The following is a 17,687-nucleotide window of genomic DNA, read 5'->3' as shown; positions in this document are numbered from 1 at the left end:
TACTGAACTCCAGCAAGCTATAAACCAACTAACGAGCTATGAAAAATAATAATAATTGATCTATACAGGGTCTTTTACAAATTTCATAATATATTAGAATATGTATTAGAGGCCAGACACAGTGGTTCACGCCTGTAGTCCCATTGCTCTGGGAGGCTGAGGCAGGAGGATCACTTGAGCCCACGAGTTTGAGGTCAACCTGGGCAACATAACGAGACCTAATTTCTACCAAAAATACAAAAATTAGCCAGTTGTGGTGGCATATGTCTGTGGTCTCAGCTACTCAGGAGGCTGAGGTGGGAGGATTGCTTGAGCCCTGGAGGCAGAGGCTGCAGTGAGCCATGATCATGCTATTGCACTCCAGCCTGGGTAACAGAGCAAGACCCTGTCAAAAAAAAAAATACATATATATGTATTAGAATAATGTATGGAATATGTAAATGATAATCAAAGCCAAAGCCAACCTACTGCATATGTACTCTGTGCCAGGCATTGGGCCATCTATTTCTCCCTGGATCTCATTTGATCCTCACATCAATCCCACAAATCATGACTGTGGTGATTTACAACGTAGTTCCCATCATTACCTCCACTACATGGATGAGAAAACGGACACAGAGCACTTGACGAATTTGTCCTGGGTCACGCAGCTCACAGGAAGCAAAATCAGAGTTCAAACCTGGTTTGACACTGTGTGTGGGATTTTCCTCAAACCAAACAATTCTCCAACTCTCTGGATGCCAACTGGGTACCCAACAATTCAGTTATGACATTGAATACCTGGGGTTAGTGCAGACCCCATAGGGTAAGGGCTCAGTCCCACAAGACTGTCCCCGCTTCAGGACTAGTCATAAGTAGTGGGTCCTCAGTTACCCATAATTCCGTCCAACTTGTCCACAAATAAATCAGGCGTCCCCATGACCTCCTCCTCCGCTTTGATAATTTGCTAAAGAGCCTCATAGAACTCATGGGAACATTTACCAGGTTATTGTAAGGGATATGAATGAGAGATGAAGAGATACACAGGAGAAGGTCCAGAAAGGTCCCAAGTGCAGGAGCTTCTGTCGCCATGGAGTTAAGGTGCATTACTGTCCCGGAACGTGAATGTTCACCCACCCAGAAGCTCTCTGAACACCATGCTTCAGGGATTCTCATGGAGGTGTCATCACATGGGCAGAATCAATTATAAACTCAATTACCAGCTCCGCTTTCCTCACTGAAGGGTGCAGCTGGAGCTGAAAGTTTCAAGCTTCTAATCATGGCTTGGTCTTTCTGATGACCAGCCCCCATCTGGCAGCCCACCAAGAGTTGCCTCCTGGCTGGGCGCAGTGGCTCACGTTTGTAATCCCAGCACTTTGGGAGGCCGAGGCGGGCGGATCACGAGGTCAGGAGATCGAGACCACGGTGAAACCCCGTCTCTACTAAAAATACAAAAAAATTAGCCAGGCGTAGTGACGGGTGCCTGTAGTCCCAGCTACTCGGAGAGGCTGAGGCAGGAGAATGGCGTGAACCCGGGAGGCGGAGCTTGCAGTGAGCCGAGATTGCGCCACTGCTCTCCAGCCTGGGCGACAGAGCGAGACTCCGTCTCAAAAAAAAAAAAAAAAAAAAAAAAAAAAAAGAGTTGCCTCCTTAGAACAAAAGACACTTCTATCACCCAGGATATTCCAAGTGAGGTCAAACACCAAATATTAGAACAAAAGATGGTCTTAATTCCCCTATCACTCAGAATATTAGAAGGGTTTTAGGAGCTCTGTGTCACGAACCAAAGGCACAGAACAAACATGTATTTCTTATGTCACATATATGATGCCAGAATCAAACTCTTGAAACCACACCCACAGCTAACATGGAAAATGCAAAATCTTGCTGTTTTCCAGCAATTCTGCCATTTCCCTGTCTACCATATTCATGTGTGTGTTCTTTTTGTCCATTTCCCCTTCTTCTGATCCTAATTTTGAAAAAGTCATTCAGATTCTGGGCAGAAACTGAACACTGACTTCCTCTAAGGCATGGACCCAGGTTTTCTTCCATTTCTATTGGTAGAACGAGTTTGCCACTTCAACCCTGGACTTAGATCAGCCTAATGCCGATTCCTTTTTTAAAAAAATTGTTATCTGTAACCTATTCTGTTTCATTCTCTTCAGCATTTCTTTAGAGGTGCTGAAATTCATTAAAATAGTCACAAACACATGGCACTTAGTATGGGTTACATGCGTGCAGGCATTCCAGAAAATTAATCCAGAAAACCTGAGTCCCATGTTGTCATAGATTCATATTTTAAAGCATATAAGGCTTACAGATATATATGAATAGCTACGAAAGATAGTATAATCAAAGGCAGACAATTAGAGAATATTAAAACCTGACCAAAAAGATGTTTTAGATTTACAAGATTTCTATTTTAATTTTAAATATTTTCTGCATGAAAAAAGTTTACAATGAGAAAGTAAAACCTTCTGCTTTCGGCATCACATGAATAGAATTCTGTAGGGAAGGGGAATGGCCTTGAACACAGCCATGCACCCCGGAATTCCACCGTAGATGGGAGAGACTGACTTTGGCCTTGACAGTGCAATCTCAGAAGATTCTGTAACAACCCTTTTCTCAAATAATAACAATAAAATTAAAAATCAAAACATACTGAAACTCTCTGGAATGATGAAAATGGCTTTTGGACAATGAAACTTTCACACCACGTGGCCTAGCTGAAACAGTCGCCATTTAAGGTTATTCTCCAAGAAATCGGACGTCGAAACGGAATGCATTACATGCCCAAAGCAAGTTTATCTCTGGTTCAGGCAGTCCTTACTTGGCTATATATTTCCTTGTGCATGTCAGCACATTTTGTTAATAGAGTGTTTCTTGTGCTCAGAAATACTGGCTGCCATTCTCATCCACAATTGTAGTTGTGTCATTCATTTTTATCAGACCTCAGCAGCTGTGAGGCTAATTAGGACTTTTTTTTATTATTATACTTTAGGTTTTAGGGTACATGTGCACAATGTGCAGGTTTGTTACATATGTATCCATGTGCCATAAGCCATAATTAGGACTTTTGCACAGACTTTAATGTGCACAAGAATCACTAAAGAACCATGTTAAAAATGCAGACTCTGGGTCAATAGTCTGGGAAGTGAGGCAGATCTAAGATTCTACATTTCTAATAAGCTTCCAGGTAATGCTAATGCTGCAGGCCCCAAACCCCACTTTGAGTAGCAAGGGTTTGAATGAATTTTTGTCTTTTCTGATAAACAATTATCAAGTTCCAATGAAATAAGCAAGCAATTGAATCTTATTAACAATGAAATAATCAGAAGGGCAAAACAGCTTGGCATGTGACTAAGACTGGGTTTGATGTATGGGTTTCTTAGTACCAAATAATTTTCAGAGTGTTTACTTTTTTCAGAGTGTTTACTTTTTCTTTTTTCACTTGAATCTAGGGCTCTCCAGGACTTCCGGGACTCATGGGTTCCAAAGGTGCAAGGGTTAGTAGTCTAATAAGTCCATCCTGATCATCCAACCAGTCCATCCTGATCGTTACAAGATCAGCTTTTCACCGTAAGAGTTATACAGATGTCAGAAAGGAGTACACTGTGTATGGTTCCATAGATGAAGTTCAAGAACAGGTAAAACTAATCTGTAATGGTAGATGTCAAAGGAGTGGTTACCACATTAGGGGTAAGTGTTAAACCGACCAAGAAAGGCCATGAAGGAACCTCTGGAGTGATAGAGATGCTCTGTGTCTGATGAGATGATGGTATATAAAACTGCACGTAGGTCAACATTCGTTAAGCTATTCAGTTAAGCTGTTCTCAAAAGATTGGAGCACTTCATTGCATGCAAATTGTACCTTAGGAATCTACCCAAAAAAGCTGAAAATAATCTCAATGGTATCTTTTTAAGAGTTACATAAATGTGAGATTTACAAAAGTTTGTTAAACCTTTAGTGTTTGTTTTCCCAATCGTTTTGAGTTATTCCCAGTTATAGTGGAGGAAAAAGATTATTGCAATGGTAAATAAATTTATGTTTATAGATTGAACATTTTTGAAGTTTTTTTTGCCACCCCCTCCTTTTTTCTATGTCTTCAGGGAATAACTGGATTGCCAGGATTTTCCGGTTCTCCTGGACTTCCAGTAAGTAATGGGAGAAATCTGTAGCTAGAAAATTTAAAAGTAAGCTCATTTTAATAAACATGTTAAAACAGTCGTGCAAGAAAACGTGTTCTGATGCATTTGTTACATGAAGAAAATAGCACCTTAGGATGGCATATTATATTAGTGTGTGGATTTATATGACATATGAGTCAAACTGTACTTCCTGAAATACAAGCAGAACAGGATAGGATAGGGTAGGATAATTAGTAAAGTATTAGTAAAGTATATCCATTGATTCCACATCCATGGACTCAACCAACCAACTGTAGATCAAAAATATTAAAAAAAAAAAACAACAAAAATTGTACAAACTTAAAAACCATTACAGTATAACAACTATTTATATAGAATTTGCATCGTATTAGGTATTATAAGTAATCTAGAGATGACTTTAAGCATACAGGCGGATATGTATAGGTTATGTGCAAATACTATATCATTTTATATAACAGACTTGAGTATCTGTGGATTTTGGTATTCACAGGGGTCCTGGGACTAACCCCCACAGGTGCTGAAGGAAACTATATGTTACAAGCTGATAGAATAGGATAGGATAGGGTAGAATCAAATGATTGTATTTAATAGCACAGAATAATAAAATAGTTTCATTTGTGCACACTTTCCTCTTCTGTTTCCCTTCCTTTCTCCCCAGCTTAAAACAGCATGTTAAGGGACTCTTTTATTTTATGGATAAAGGCTTTTGCTTTATCCGAAATATCCACATCTCACTTGATGAGTCTTCATTTTAGTCAGCCTGTTCAGTTTTTTGTTACTGGAATTATATGTAAAACCACAATGTACATTTGCTATTTAACCATTTAAACAATCATTTATATTTCAAGAGCTATTTAAATCAGTCCATCTTTTCCCTTGGGTTCAGTGCTGTTTCTTGGGATGACCCTCCTCATTGAGACTTGTTCTTCTTCCAGGGCACCCCAGGCAATACTGGGCCTTATGGACTTGTCGGTGTACCAGGATGCAATGGTTCTAAGGTAAGTACTTTTCACACAGAAGATGATTAATAAATGCTTTGCAGAATGACTAAATCAAGGTGAAGTTGCAATGAAAGGCAGACGGGCTTCCCTTGAAACTTTCCTTTAGGCCAGAACCAACAGTATAATTTGGAGCCAGGAAACTTTCCATTTTCTTTCTTCGCATTCCTTGCTTTCTAATTGTCTTTTAAGGAAGGTTCTCCCACAGAAAGAAAACTTGGAGCTCAACTGGTTGTTTTCATCTGAGGCTGTGTATATCAATCAGAAACCAAAGCTTTGAGCGCAGAATTAGTTTTGGGGAAGGAATGACTGAGCTTTTCAGTGTTCACTCACCTCCTTTTGTTTTCTAACTGAGCTCTCCTTTTCTCCAGAATGGTGGCCATGAATGAACTAATTACTCAAGTTTGAAGGAAACAGCAATTAAAAAGTTCTTGGCGCAATTAGACTTTGCCATTTATGCACAATTTGAGAAACAGTATTCTAATCCTGTTTTTAATTAAGATAATGGTTTTTTGGTCTTCAGCCTCATGACCCAGTAGCCATAAGGAATTCGGGTTACTTTGTCTAGATTTACCATTGCAAGGTTGGAAGCGAGAAACAGGAAAAATATCTGAATAGGATCTTCTAGAACAACTAAGAATAATAACAAACTTTGTATGTCTTTTAGGGTGAGCAGGGGTTTCCAGGACTCCCAGGGACACCGGGCTACCCAGGGATCCTGGTAGGTTTGCATGTCTAATCCCCCACCAAAGACATAAAGCATAAATAAAAGTGGTCTACTCCATATGGCCATATACACAAATCCGTCATGACTTTAGGGAAGTCTGGGGTAGCCATAGTAGACATTCAACTAATAGTTAGGGAATGGATGAATACATGCCTTATGAGTGTAGGGTTAGAGGTTGAGACTTTGTTTTGCTTTTGAGACATCCAAATGGAGATGCATGAGAGGTACTTGGATTCACTCAGAGAAGAGGTCCTAGCTGGTGGTGAATCAAGGAGTCAGAGTGAGGGGAAAAGAGGCTTAGAACTAAGACTTAGCTCCAGCAGTGATGTTGAGATCATGGAGAATAATCCTTTAAAGGAGGAGCGGCCCTGGTGGGAGAAAGAAAACCAGCAGGGGTGCATTATGGAGGCCCAGGAAAGACCTATTGTAGTAGAAGGGAGTGGCAGACAGCTGTTGGATGCTGTTGCAAAGTCCAGTCAGAGGAGTACTGACATGTTGGCACTGGTTTTAGCAACATCAATATCATGTCTGACCTTAGCAAGGGACAATTCCGTGGCAGGACGGAGCAGGGGGCAGATTTGGAACTGAGGGATGGGTGGGAAATGAACAAAATGGGAAGTTCACAGGTGAGACGAAGGAGAGACAGGACAATATGGTGGGAGGTAAAAGATTAAGGGAAGACTTTGCTTTGTAAGCCTGTGGGAGGTGTATGGTGCGGAGAGGATGCACAATAGCAGAGAGGGCAGAGCAGACCGAGTAGGAGTGTGAGCGTTTGATTTTCCTCTAGTTGTTCATAGGTTGCTTTTTTCCTAGGGTGCTGCTGGTTTGAAAGGACAAAAGGTAAGTCATTGGTGGAATGCTGTCACTGAGAATCTCTAACTGTACATATGAAAAGGACTTCTATTAAATAATGAGACTTGAGTCATTACAAATAAGATTTCATAATCCAGACCTTAATCATTCAGAAACAATAAGAATTGGGACATGATATTTATTCCTATTAAATAGCTCCTTCTGGCTCTTGTCATAAAGAGTCTTAAGGATACAGGTTTTGTATCATTGTTTAAAGAAATAGGGTCTTGGAGAAGAAAACTGACCTAATGCTCAGGGCCCCAAATTCTAGGGCAGGGATTATCACTATTTTTGGTATCTTGGGAAATGATTTATTACCCCTGCGTCTTTCTTCTTTCCACTGTAATTTTTTTTTTTTTTTTTGAGACGGAATCTTGCTCTGTTGCCCAGGCTGGAGTGCAGTGGCGCAATCTCAGCTCACTGCAACCTCCACCTCCTGGGCTCAAGCGTTTCTTCTGTCTCAGTCTCCCAAGTAACTGGGATTACAGGTGCATGCCACCAAGCCCAGCTAATTCTTGTATTTTTAGTAGAAATGGGGTTTCACCATGTTGGCCAGGCTGGTCTTGAACTCCTGACCTCAGGTGATCTGCTCATTTTGATCTCCCAAAGTGCTGGGATTACAGGCATGCGCCACTGTACTGGGTCCACTGTAAATTTTTGATTTTAGAAAATATGAAAATGCTTTGAATTCTTCATAATGGAATAATTACAAAATCATAAATCATTTCTCTGAGTATATATCTTGAAAAACACTTTTATCTTTGAAGAAGTATAGCTTTGAATACGCACTTGAAGGGGTTTTGAAAATATAACATTGATGATGTTTGATGAACTTCTTCATTTTCAAGGGTGCTCCTGCTAAAGGAGAAGATATAGAACTTGATGCAAAAGGCGACCCCGGGTTGCCAGGGGCTCCAGGACCCCAGGTACAGCACTTCAGAGAAGGTCCCTATTATTCCCAGTTTTTCATTCTGTCTCTCTCTTTTCGCCTCTCTTTCCTCCATCTCTCTTTTCCCCCATAGGTCCCTCTCACTCTCTTAAGAAGATTTTAAATAGAAATTCCTATTTATTCTATTTACATGTCTGGCCTCATTTCATTCTAAAGCTTTCACCCTATTCTGGAAAACTACATGATGCTGATATACAAAGATGATTTGAGTATGTTTTTCGTCCTCTTCTTCACTCTCAGTAACCAAGCTTGCCTGAATCTAACAGGAATAGTTATGTTCCACTTAATTTGTATTTGTTGAAAATAAGGGTGGATTTGTATCACACATCGAATATCATTTAAATCTGTAATTTTAAATAACAGCCCTATTTTAAAATTTGCATAATGATAAATAAAAGGTTTTTATTTAAATGCAACTCTCTCCAGTTGAAGTGTTTGCTTTTCTGATTTATATGTATGTAGCCTGAGTATGATCCAAAAGGGATACAAAGAGACACAACTGCCTTTGGGGCTGTGTGTGCTTTACTTTGTGATTCAAAAAGACCCTTTCATAGACCTAAACCACAAGTGCCAACTTTCAGGTTATAATTATACATAACCAAAATTAACTAGTTTTATACACACACACACACACACACACACATAAATGTATATATATATATATTTTTGTTTTTTGAGAAGGAGCCTGGCTCTGTCGCCCAGGCTGGAGTCCAGTGGTGCAATCTTGGGTCACTGCAACCTCCACCTCCCAGATTCAAGCAATTCTCCTGCCTCAGCCTCCTGAGTAGCTGGGACTACAGGCGTGGGCCACCATGCCCTGCTAATTTTTGTATTTTTAGTAGAGATGGGGTTTCACCATGTTGGCCAGGCTGGTCTAGAGCTCCTGACCTCAGGTGATCCACTAACTTCAGCCTCCCAAAGTGCTGGGATTACGGGCATGAGCCAACATGCCCAGCCAATTAACCAGAATTATTTTAACTTAGTTCAGAATTGTATGTAGAAATTCCTGGGTAGAGATGGGATATTTGCCTAAGTGAGTTTGAGTTGAGGCTGTTGAAATCCTGTGTGGTGAGCCATCCCAACTGAGGATGTGAAGTTAGATTAGAAGCTGCAGAAAACGCAGAATGATGCAATTAGGAGCTTTTATAGCTTCTGAGAAGAGATGCAAGATATGGTGGCTCTTGCTTTTTTGCTTAAAAAACATTTAAGAGTCCAGATGCTGAAGGCAGGGGATCCAGGAAGAAGAGATAACAGTAATCCAAGATATTGATACATTCTTTAAATGTGTATTGATTTTTGTCTATGTATTAGTCATTGTGATGATGCTGAAGATATAATGATGGTACATTTGATTATACAAGAAATATTTTTTACCTGCCAATTACATGCTAGGGGCTATTTCTAGGCTCTAGGAATACAGTAGGGCACAAATCAGCCAAAATATAGATTTAAGGCTGGGCACAGTGCTCATACCTGTAATCCCAGCACTTTGGGAGGCCAAGGCAGGAGGATCACTTGAGGTCAGGAGTTTGAGACCAGCCTGGCCAACATGGTGAGACTCCATCTCTACTAAAGACACAAAAATTAGCCAGGTGTGGTGGCGTGTGCCTGTAGTCCCAGCTACTTGAGAGGCTGAGGCAGGAGAATCACTTGAACCCGGGAGGCAGAGGCTGCAGTGAGCAGAGATCGTACCACTGCACTCCAGCCTGAGGACAGAATGAGACTCTATCTCAAAAAAGTAGGTAGATAGATAGAAGATAAAAGATGATAGATAGATAGATAGATAGATAGATAGATAGATAGACAGACAGATATTTAAAAATTGTACGAACCAGGCATGGTGGCATGTGCCTGTAGCCCCAGCTACTTGGGAAAGCTGAGATGAGAATGTCTCTTGAGCCTAGGAGTTAATAGGCCAGCCTGGGCAACATAGCGAGACCCAGTCTCTTAAAATATATATATATATATACAGCCTTCATAGAGCTTACATTCTCATGGAGGAAACAAAAAAAGTATAAATGAGTAACTATGGCATGTGAGTAATAAATGCTAAAGATAAAAATAATGCATGAAAGCAGGATAGGAAGTGTCTGGGTTGGAAGGTGGGTTTCAACTTTGGATAAGCAGGAAGGCTTTATGGAAAGGACGACAATTGCATAAAGACAAGAAAAGGAAAAGGGAGCGAGTCATACAGATACCTGGGAAAAGGGGATTATAGGCAGAGGGAGAGCAGGTGGCAGGCCCTAATGTAGGAGCATGCTTGGCCAAAACAAGAGAGAGAAAGGAAAAGGGAGAAGAAAAGAGGTGGGAAGAAAGAGAAAAGCAAAATTTTGAAACGTCTGAAGTAAAGCAACTACTTTGGTCATTTTAGAAACGTTATCGTCCAGATGGTCCTGCCAGCCTGTTACACATGGCAACACTTTTTGATGTTTGTTATCATTAGCTGCAGCCACTGAAAAGGGAGGTGTTATGCTCTTCTGATTTTATTAAAATATTTTAATGCATTTAATTAGTGGACATTGTTATTAAGTGAGAAATAAATTTAAACTTATTCTTCTCTCAATTTCAAGGGTTTGCCAGGCCCTCCAGGTTTCCCTGGGCCCGTTGGCCCACCTGGTCCTCGGGGATTCTTTGTGAGTATCAAGTCATCCTTGCTACAGACTCTGTCAACTAATAGATTCATTATTTATTATTAAAAAGTTATTAAAAGAATGTTTCTGCTTGGATGCATTTCTTGCTGTCATTTTCATTTGTGGATTTTTCTAGGGCTTTCCAGGAGCCATGGGACCTAGAGGACCTAAGGTAGACTACAGTTCATATGATGTAACAACTAGCATATGCTACTCAATCTCAAAGCCAAACCTGGTCTGCTTCTTCATGTGGGTCACTGTTAGGCACCTCTCTGGAACTCACAAGGATTCCTAGCAGGGAAGAGCAAGGCCAGCTGCTCTCACCTCGCTTCACCTTGCATTTCAGTAACTTGATCCCTGATACAAAGAGTCTTAATTCAATTTATAAGAAGCTACTTATCAGGAAAAAGGCAAGGATTCTTAATCCACAGGTTTTCCATTTCTGATCATCTCACACCGCACATTATCCTCTGAGTTTTTGTAGTGTGCTGCTTCACAAAGCCAACCTGGTCTTATGCTAGTAAGTAAAAGATGACTATTTGTGTGTTCATTACACAGGGTCTTGCATGCATTTCTGTTAAGACCAGGCCAGGTGCATTGGCTCACACCTGTAACCCCAGCACTTTGGAAGGCCGAGGCGGGTGGATCACTTGAGGTCAGGAGTTCGAGGCCAGCCTGGCCAACATGATGAAACCCCGTCTCTGCTAAATGGTGGGATTCCTGTAATCCACTATCAGGGCCGGACCCATGAACCGGTCAAATTGCATGACAACAAATAAATTCACCTGGTGACAGAAGGTACCATCAGTGCAATTGTTAGTTTAATTATAAAAATGTTGAGTGAGGTTGAGCCCCAACAGGAAGTTAGTCCTAAACACAGTATCTCTTACTATCAGGTAGCTTTTTATTTTATTTCTTTCCTTTTTTTTTTTTTTGAGATGGAGTCTCACTCTGTTGCCCAGGCTAGTGTACAGTGGTGCAATCTTGGCTCACTGCAACCTCCACCTCCTGGGTTCAAGCAATTCTCCTGCCTCAGCCTCCCGACTAAGTGGAATTACAGGCATGCATCACCACTCCCAGCTAATGTTTTTGTATTTTTAGTAGAGACAGGGTCTTACCATGTTGGCCAGGCTGGTCTCAAACTCCCGACCTCAGGTGATCCACCTGCCTCAGCCTCCCAAAGTGCTGGAATTACAGGCGTGAGCCACTGCACCCGGCTCGGGTAGCCTTTTATATGAAGTATTTTCCAAGATACTTTCATATTTATTATCTCATTGATACACACAAATGCGTGCGCGCGCACACACACACGCACACACGCACGCATGCACGCACACATCCTGAGAGATGGATAGGTTCTGGTTAAGTGAATTGTCCAATAGACAGTACATGGCAGAGCTGAGGTTTAAAGCGTTTTGATCTAGCTTTGGTCTAACAAGGGGAAGATCTGCGTACTCAGTGGTGAAAAAGCAAGCAGATAGTAGTTGAAATGATGGATCAGCCATCATTAGTGAAGAAACTATTCGCATTACACTCATGTCACTAAATTACTAGTGAAGTCGGGTAGCTGGAATTCTATTCTTAGATTCTCTATTAAGTATTGAATTTCAGAATCGTGAAATGCAGCTACCCATTCTTATTTTTAAAACAAGAAAAGAAGGGCATCAGGAAGTTAAATAGCTGGCCAGTGGGATTAAAACTAGCTAATGCAGAGCCAGAAAAATATGCTCTGAGCTGGGCTCCTTTCCGTCCCCCACACCACTGTGTGTCAGCATTTGCCATGTTAGGTAAATCCCTGAAGCTTTCTGCACCTCAAGAGTGCCTCCTTTAAAAGAAACATATCAATGCTCTTCTCTAAGAAATGACTAAAATAATTCATCATTTTAAAATGAAAGTTAAAATATAAATGCTCAGTTACAAATATTGGAACTTTGATGGGTTTAGACTATTTATTTATTCATATTTATTTTTAGAAAATAATTTGGTTTTGTGTTTTCTTACAGGGTCACATGGGTGAAAGAGTGATAGGAAGAAAAGGAGAGCGGGTAATTTAAATACTATGTTTTATTAGCAGGCAAGATATTTTATGTCCCAGAGAATATCAGCCTATACCGTTTACTTACTGGCCAAGCTGAAATTGATGGGCCTTCATTTGTTCTATCTTCCCGTATAAGCACTAAAGGGGAAAAGTAGACCTTTCAAACGTAGTAACACTGAAATGTTGATGCTGTTGTTTATTTTCTCACTCCTGAGTGTTTTTGTCTTTAGGGTGTGAAAGGGTTAACAGGACCCCCGGGACCACCAGGAACAGTTATTGTGACCCTAACTGGCCCAGATAACAGAACGGTAACTCTGCAATTTTATGATTAGTGTTGTGCCTTACCGTGTCTAGGACACAGTCCTTGTGACCCTGTACGTCTTTTACAAGCTCTTGTTATCTAAGCCCAGCTCAGCCCAGCAACCTCAGCCAGCCAGAACCTCCAGTATTTATTCCTTCCCGTCCTTTACTCATAAATCCTGGAAATATTACACGGGGAAGATCTGAGGCTCCAGCTGGGCAACAGAGTGAGACTTCATTTAAAAAAAAAAAGATACTTAAAAAAAGTTTGCAGGTAATTTCAGTGAGTTCGCAAGTATAAAATTTGAAATGTGAGAAATGGAAGGTGTATTGGGCTGCGTTAACATGAGGCACATTCATAGTCTGTAAACCCAGTTTATTGAACAGATAGAGGATTTGTCCCACTGTTGAATCAGTGAAATCTCATTTCATCCATTTGTAACAATGTTGAACTCTTTTTTTGGCAGGACCTCAAGGGGGAAAAGGGAGACAAGGGAGCAATGGGCGAGCCTGGACCTCCTGGACCCTCAGTAGGTTATTTAAAGTTATATTGTCCCCATAACACATAAAGTAGAGCCTTAGTATTTAGTTTGATGTGTGTTTTGTCTTAAGTTTTTTTTTTTTAAGAAAGTAAAGGAATAAAAGAATGGCTACTCCACAGGCAGAGCAGCCATTGCTTTTAAGTCTTAATATTAGCTAAAATACAATAACATTTGACCGCAGAGATCATGAATACACTAGAGTTATTTTACAGCCACTCCTAGCTGAAATCCTTGCACTGTTGTACATGCACCCAATGCCGCCCATCTTATGGCTTATCTTCAGCATCAGCTTTTTTAGCATCTGCTTCTTAATTACTATTCATCAATAAGATTTCTCTCTTAGATGGCTCAGCACTTAAACATGTTTTTAAATGGCAGAATAACCAAAAGGGACAAATTAATAAAAATCAATGTAAGTAAAAAAATCAGTAATTCATAAAACTTGACATGGCTGTAATTAATACAGGGACTGCCTGGAGAATCATATGGATCTGAAAAGGGTGCTCCCGGAGACCCTGGCCCGCAGGTAAATCTGGAAGTTCGGTGTCATGTGCAGCTTTGATTAGTCAGGACTTGGTACTCTTTAGGTTACAGGAACAAGATACCCAACTCAAACTAGCTCCAGTTAAAAATTTTTGTTCTTTAAGATTTGGGAGGCAGGATTTACTTGCTCAAGTATCTAAGACGTTCAAGACTAAAACAGGGTTCAAGGACTTCAGAGCCTGAAAACATAAGGGCAGGACTCCCTCTCCATCTCACTTCTGCTTCTCGCTGCATATCGGCCTCATTCTCTCCTCTGGCAGATGATCTTCCATGTCAGGGGAGATGGGGAGAAAGAGCTACCCTGCAGCAAACAACTTCAGACTAATGGCATTAGAGGAGAAAGAGAGCTTCTTTCTCCCTGGGTCCATTTATAAAATCCCAGGGAATTCATCTCATTGGCCCAGCTTGGTCATACGTCTCACTCTGGAAAAAAGGCTGTGACCAAGAGAAAAGGGTACTATAATTGGCCAGGCCAGTGGGGCAGTGGGCTAGTGAGACTGACAGTGCCATCAGAACCACCCAGAGGGAGGGAAGAGCAGCCCCCACAAAGGAAATAGGGCAATCTGTGACCAGAAGTGGGCGGCTGGAAAAACGGAAGCAGCAGGGGCCCCCACTACCCCACCCAGATCCATTTTGGAAAGATTTAAATCCATATATTGTGTTAAATCTCTAAAGGTTATACATTTGGAAAAGTAAAATCTACAAAAATTATATATAAGCAAAAGAATGTATTTTTTTGCCTGAGAAAAAATATTCAATGAACATGATTTTTAAATTTTATCAGGAAGGGCAAATACCATAAAAGTCAATCTAAACTGCTGGTTGAGATACCACACTGTATCTTTTATACATATATTTAAATATAGGCACACCTGGGGTCCAAGGAATTACCAATATTTCAAATAAATAAATAAATGGACTGTGAATACCTTCCTTTTTCTAGGCTTCCTTATTTACTTCTCTGCCCAGTGTGTGTGTGTGGTTTTTTTCCCTTCCAAGTTTAGGGTGAACAGCATCAGCTCTATTTTAAGTTTGGCTGTTAACGTCCTTCCTTCCTTCTCTGACTTTCTCTAGTTTCCCATTCTGACTGGCTTCTGCTTTCCCTGGAAAGAGAGGGCCATTGTGTATTCTGTGGTTAACAGTTTTTCCTTATAACACCTGGGTGAAGATCTTTACTCAGACTTTTCATGCCTGAGGTCAAGAGGAGATGATCATATCACTTAAGATTTCCATATTTGTAAAGCTAGCCATATTTATTAAATGTGATGTTTTTGATTTGTTTTTGTTGTAGGGAAAACCCGGAATAGATGGTGTTCCTGGCTTCCCTGGAAATGAGGTATAGACTTGATTTGGCCCACGGAGGTAGTAAAAATGTCAGTCCTACTAGCTGAAGAAGGATTTTTAAAGTGACTAAATAGTTATAAACAAACAAAAAGCTTACAGCTTTTAAAAACTGCATTGGGAATCATGGTTTTACATCTCCACTGTGAAGAGAGATCATCTGAGCACATTCTTTTGTTTCAGAGGAGTTCAAATTGCACCTGCTCCCCCCAGAAGCAGCTGGCTCCTGTGTCTTCTGACCCATTTCCCTTTGTTCTTTTCTTTAGGGAGTCAAGGGTAACAGGGGTTTCCCTGGATTAACGGGTGAAGATGGCATTAAGGTAATTCTCTCCCTAATATCCTATTTTAATAGGTTGGGTTTTGCCTATGCTTTTAATTTTACCTACAACCCTGGACCTAAGTACAAAGGACTACAATAACAGACTTCATTCAAATACCCTACTAGGTCTGTTAAGAAGAAAAGAGAGATGTGGCAACTTTACTTAAACATTTGAAGGGTGTTCTTGAGGGAAAGATATTAAACTTGTGCTGTGTACTTGAAGCTGTCTGACTTAGGACAAGTGAGAGTCCAGCTTTCCATGAGGAAGAGGTTGAAAAAGAACTACAACTGTAGGAAGTTTGTGGTTATTTGAGATCAAGCGTAGGCTAGAGTTCACAAGTCTTAATCTGAGTCATGATACATTGAAAGGTCGCGATCAATTAGTTGTGAACTGTATTCTGCACTTCTGACAATATGTTACAAACATTTTCAAATCAGGTGTAGTCATGTGTTGCTTAAAGACAGGGATATGTCCTGAGAAACGCACCATTAGGTGATTTTGTCATTGTGCAAAGATCATAGAGTGTACTCACACAAACCTAGATAGCAGAGATTGTTGCTCCTAGGCTCTAAACCTGCACAGCATGTTACTGTACTGAATAACGTAGGCAATTGTAACACAAAGGTGGGTATTTGTGTTATCTAAACATAGAAAATGTGTAGTAAAAATATGATACTATAATTTTATGAGGCCACTATCATATACACAGTCCATCATTGACCCAAACATTGTTATGTGGCACATGGCTATATATGTAGGTATATGTGCAGAGTCAAGATTTACCCTTTAATAGTATCACTTCCAGTAGAATTCTGAAATGCCTTCTTGAAGGAAAGGGGGTTTGTTACAGCTGGGACACTTGGAAATGCATACATACCTCTAACCTGGGTGCGAACACAGGAATGTGCAATGAACGTGAACAAGCATTGCAGATGGTGTTGTGAAAGAAACCTGGAGAACCACCAGGGCAATAACAACTTCTGTACAACCTTGTAGATGGGATTCCTTACTCCGATACGGGCTCTCCAGGAAAATAATTTAAAGTCAGTGTCCCTTTAACTTTAATTTGGTTTGTACATGATATCTAAATATCAATATATTGTCCATTTTAACTGTACATCTTGCTTTTTATATGTAAATACTTTGGGTGAACATATTCACAATTTGTAATTGTCTTTCACTGTAGGGACAGAAAGGGGATATTGGCTCTCCAGGATTCCGTGGTCCAGTAAGTGTGATTAAAGACAGTATCAATGCTATGTTTGATCAAGTTCTTTAAAGTAGCAAGGAAATTTTGAATCAGTGTCTCTCATTAGCTGTGTGAGAGAGATTGTAACATTTACCTTGTTAACAAACCAGGGAAGAAAGTAGCTGGTCACTATGTGTCCCTTTGACCATGGGGTAAATATTTCTATTTGGTCCCTGGAAGGCACTAGTGATGCCCATGCTGGGCTATGGAAGAGAAGAGAAGCTTTGTCTAGGCAGCCCAGGCCCAAGGTGATCCTGCACCTTCAGGGTAGAGGAGGACAGTGAAGCAACAAGGGATGAAGAAGTCAGCTTCTCCTCCCCTCCACCTGGGCCCAGGTTATGACAACTCCTTAGCAGAAGCTAAGCTACGGATTTAATATATGGTCAGCAAAAAGCAATCATTCCAGCCCAAGCTCTGTGTAGCAGGCAGTGCTCCCCTTCCCAGCGGACATGTATTTCATGTCAGCTCCTAACTGCAGAGCAGCCACATTTTATATTCTGTGACTCTGCAGCTGAAGAAAAGGAGAAAGGGGACCCGGACTGAGTGCTGGTGTCCATTCATCTCCTACCTCAAAAAACAGTGGTTCTCACATTCAGTGTGCCAAGCAAGGCTGTCACGAATGGTCATGCAGGTTAAACAAAATGGCACATGGTGGCAAAAGGGTCATGAGGGGAAAGGGCATCCTGTTAAAAATGCAGTTCTCAGACCCCCATGCTCAGTAATGTAACTCAGGAATTGGAGTGAGGCCTGGAAATCTGCATCTTTACACTGAAAGTAAATGATTTGGATGCATAGAGCCCCTGTCTTAGTCTGTTCTGTGCTGCTACAGGAGAATACCTGAGATAGAGTAATTTGTAAGGAACAGAAATTTTTTTCACAGTTCTAGAGGCTGGGAAGTCCAAAATCAAGATGCTGGCCCTTGGTCTAGTGAGGGCTTTCTTGGCTGCATCCTCACATGGCAGAAAGCAGAAGGGCAAGCTGGCCTGACGCTGCTCGAAGCCTCTTTTAATAGGGCCTTAACCCCATTAATTCCTCATGGCCTAATCACC

General features: G+C 40.8%; 1 protein-coding gene and 1 long non-coding RNA gene across 2 annotated transcripts in view; one reads left to right on the top strand and one right to left on the bottom strand.

Annotated features, from left to right (window-relative positions):
* Positions 1–17,687, top strand: part of COL4A3 (collagen type IV alpha 3 chain) — a 127,387-nt gene that overhangs the window by 53,793 nt on the left and 55,907 nt on the right. Inside the window, exons 4-18 of the mRNA XM_058437764.1 lie at positions 3,441–3,485; positions 4,090–4,134; positions 5,085–5,147; positions 5,815–5,868; positions 6,688–6,714; positions 7,575–7,652; positions 10,246–10,308; positions 10,442–10,477; positions 12,309–12,350; positions 12,574–12,651; positions 13,111–13,173; positions 13,652–13,711; positions 15,020–15,064; positions 15,336–15,389; positions 16,576–16,617. Of these exons, the coding sequence (XP_058293747.1) occupies positions 3,465–3,485; positions 4,090–4,134; positions 5,085–5,147; positions 5,815–5,868; positions 6,688–6,714; positions 7,575–7,652; positions 10,246–10,308; positions 10,442–10,477; positions 12,309–12,350; positions 12,574–12,651; positions 13,111–13,173; positions 13,652–13,711; positions 15,020–15,064; positions 15,336–15,389; positions 16,576–16,617 (771 nt within the window). The 5' untranslated portion in view covers positions 3,441–3,464. The remainder of the gene's footprint in view (positions 1–3,440; positions 3,486–4,089; positions 4,135–5,084; positions 5,148–5,814; positions 5,869–6,687; positions 6,715–7,574; positions 7,653–10,245; positions 10,309–10,441; positions 10,478–12,308; positions 12,351–12,573; positions 12,652–13,110; positions 13,174–13,651; positions 13,712–15,019; positions 15,065–15,335; positions 15,390–16,575; positions 16,618–17,687) is intronic.
* LOC131383300 (uncharacterized) overlaps positions 1–17,687 on the bottom strand; it is a 37,424-nt gene that overhangs the window by 19,146 nt on the left and 591 nt on the right. The gene's annotated exons all lie outside the window — the stretch shown is intronic.

The sequence above is a fragment of the Hylobates moloch genome, unplaced genomic scaffold (assembly GCF_009828535.3).
Source record: "Hylobates moloch isolate HMO894 unplaced genomic scaffold, HMol_V3 SCAFFOLD_1, whole genome shotgun sequence".
NCBI classification, from domain to species: Eukaryota; Metazoa; Chordata; class Mammalia; order Primates; family Hylobatidae; genus Hylobates; species Hylobates moloch.
This window is presented reverse-complemented; position numbering and strand designations above follow the sequence as displayed.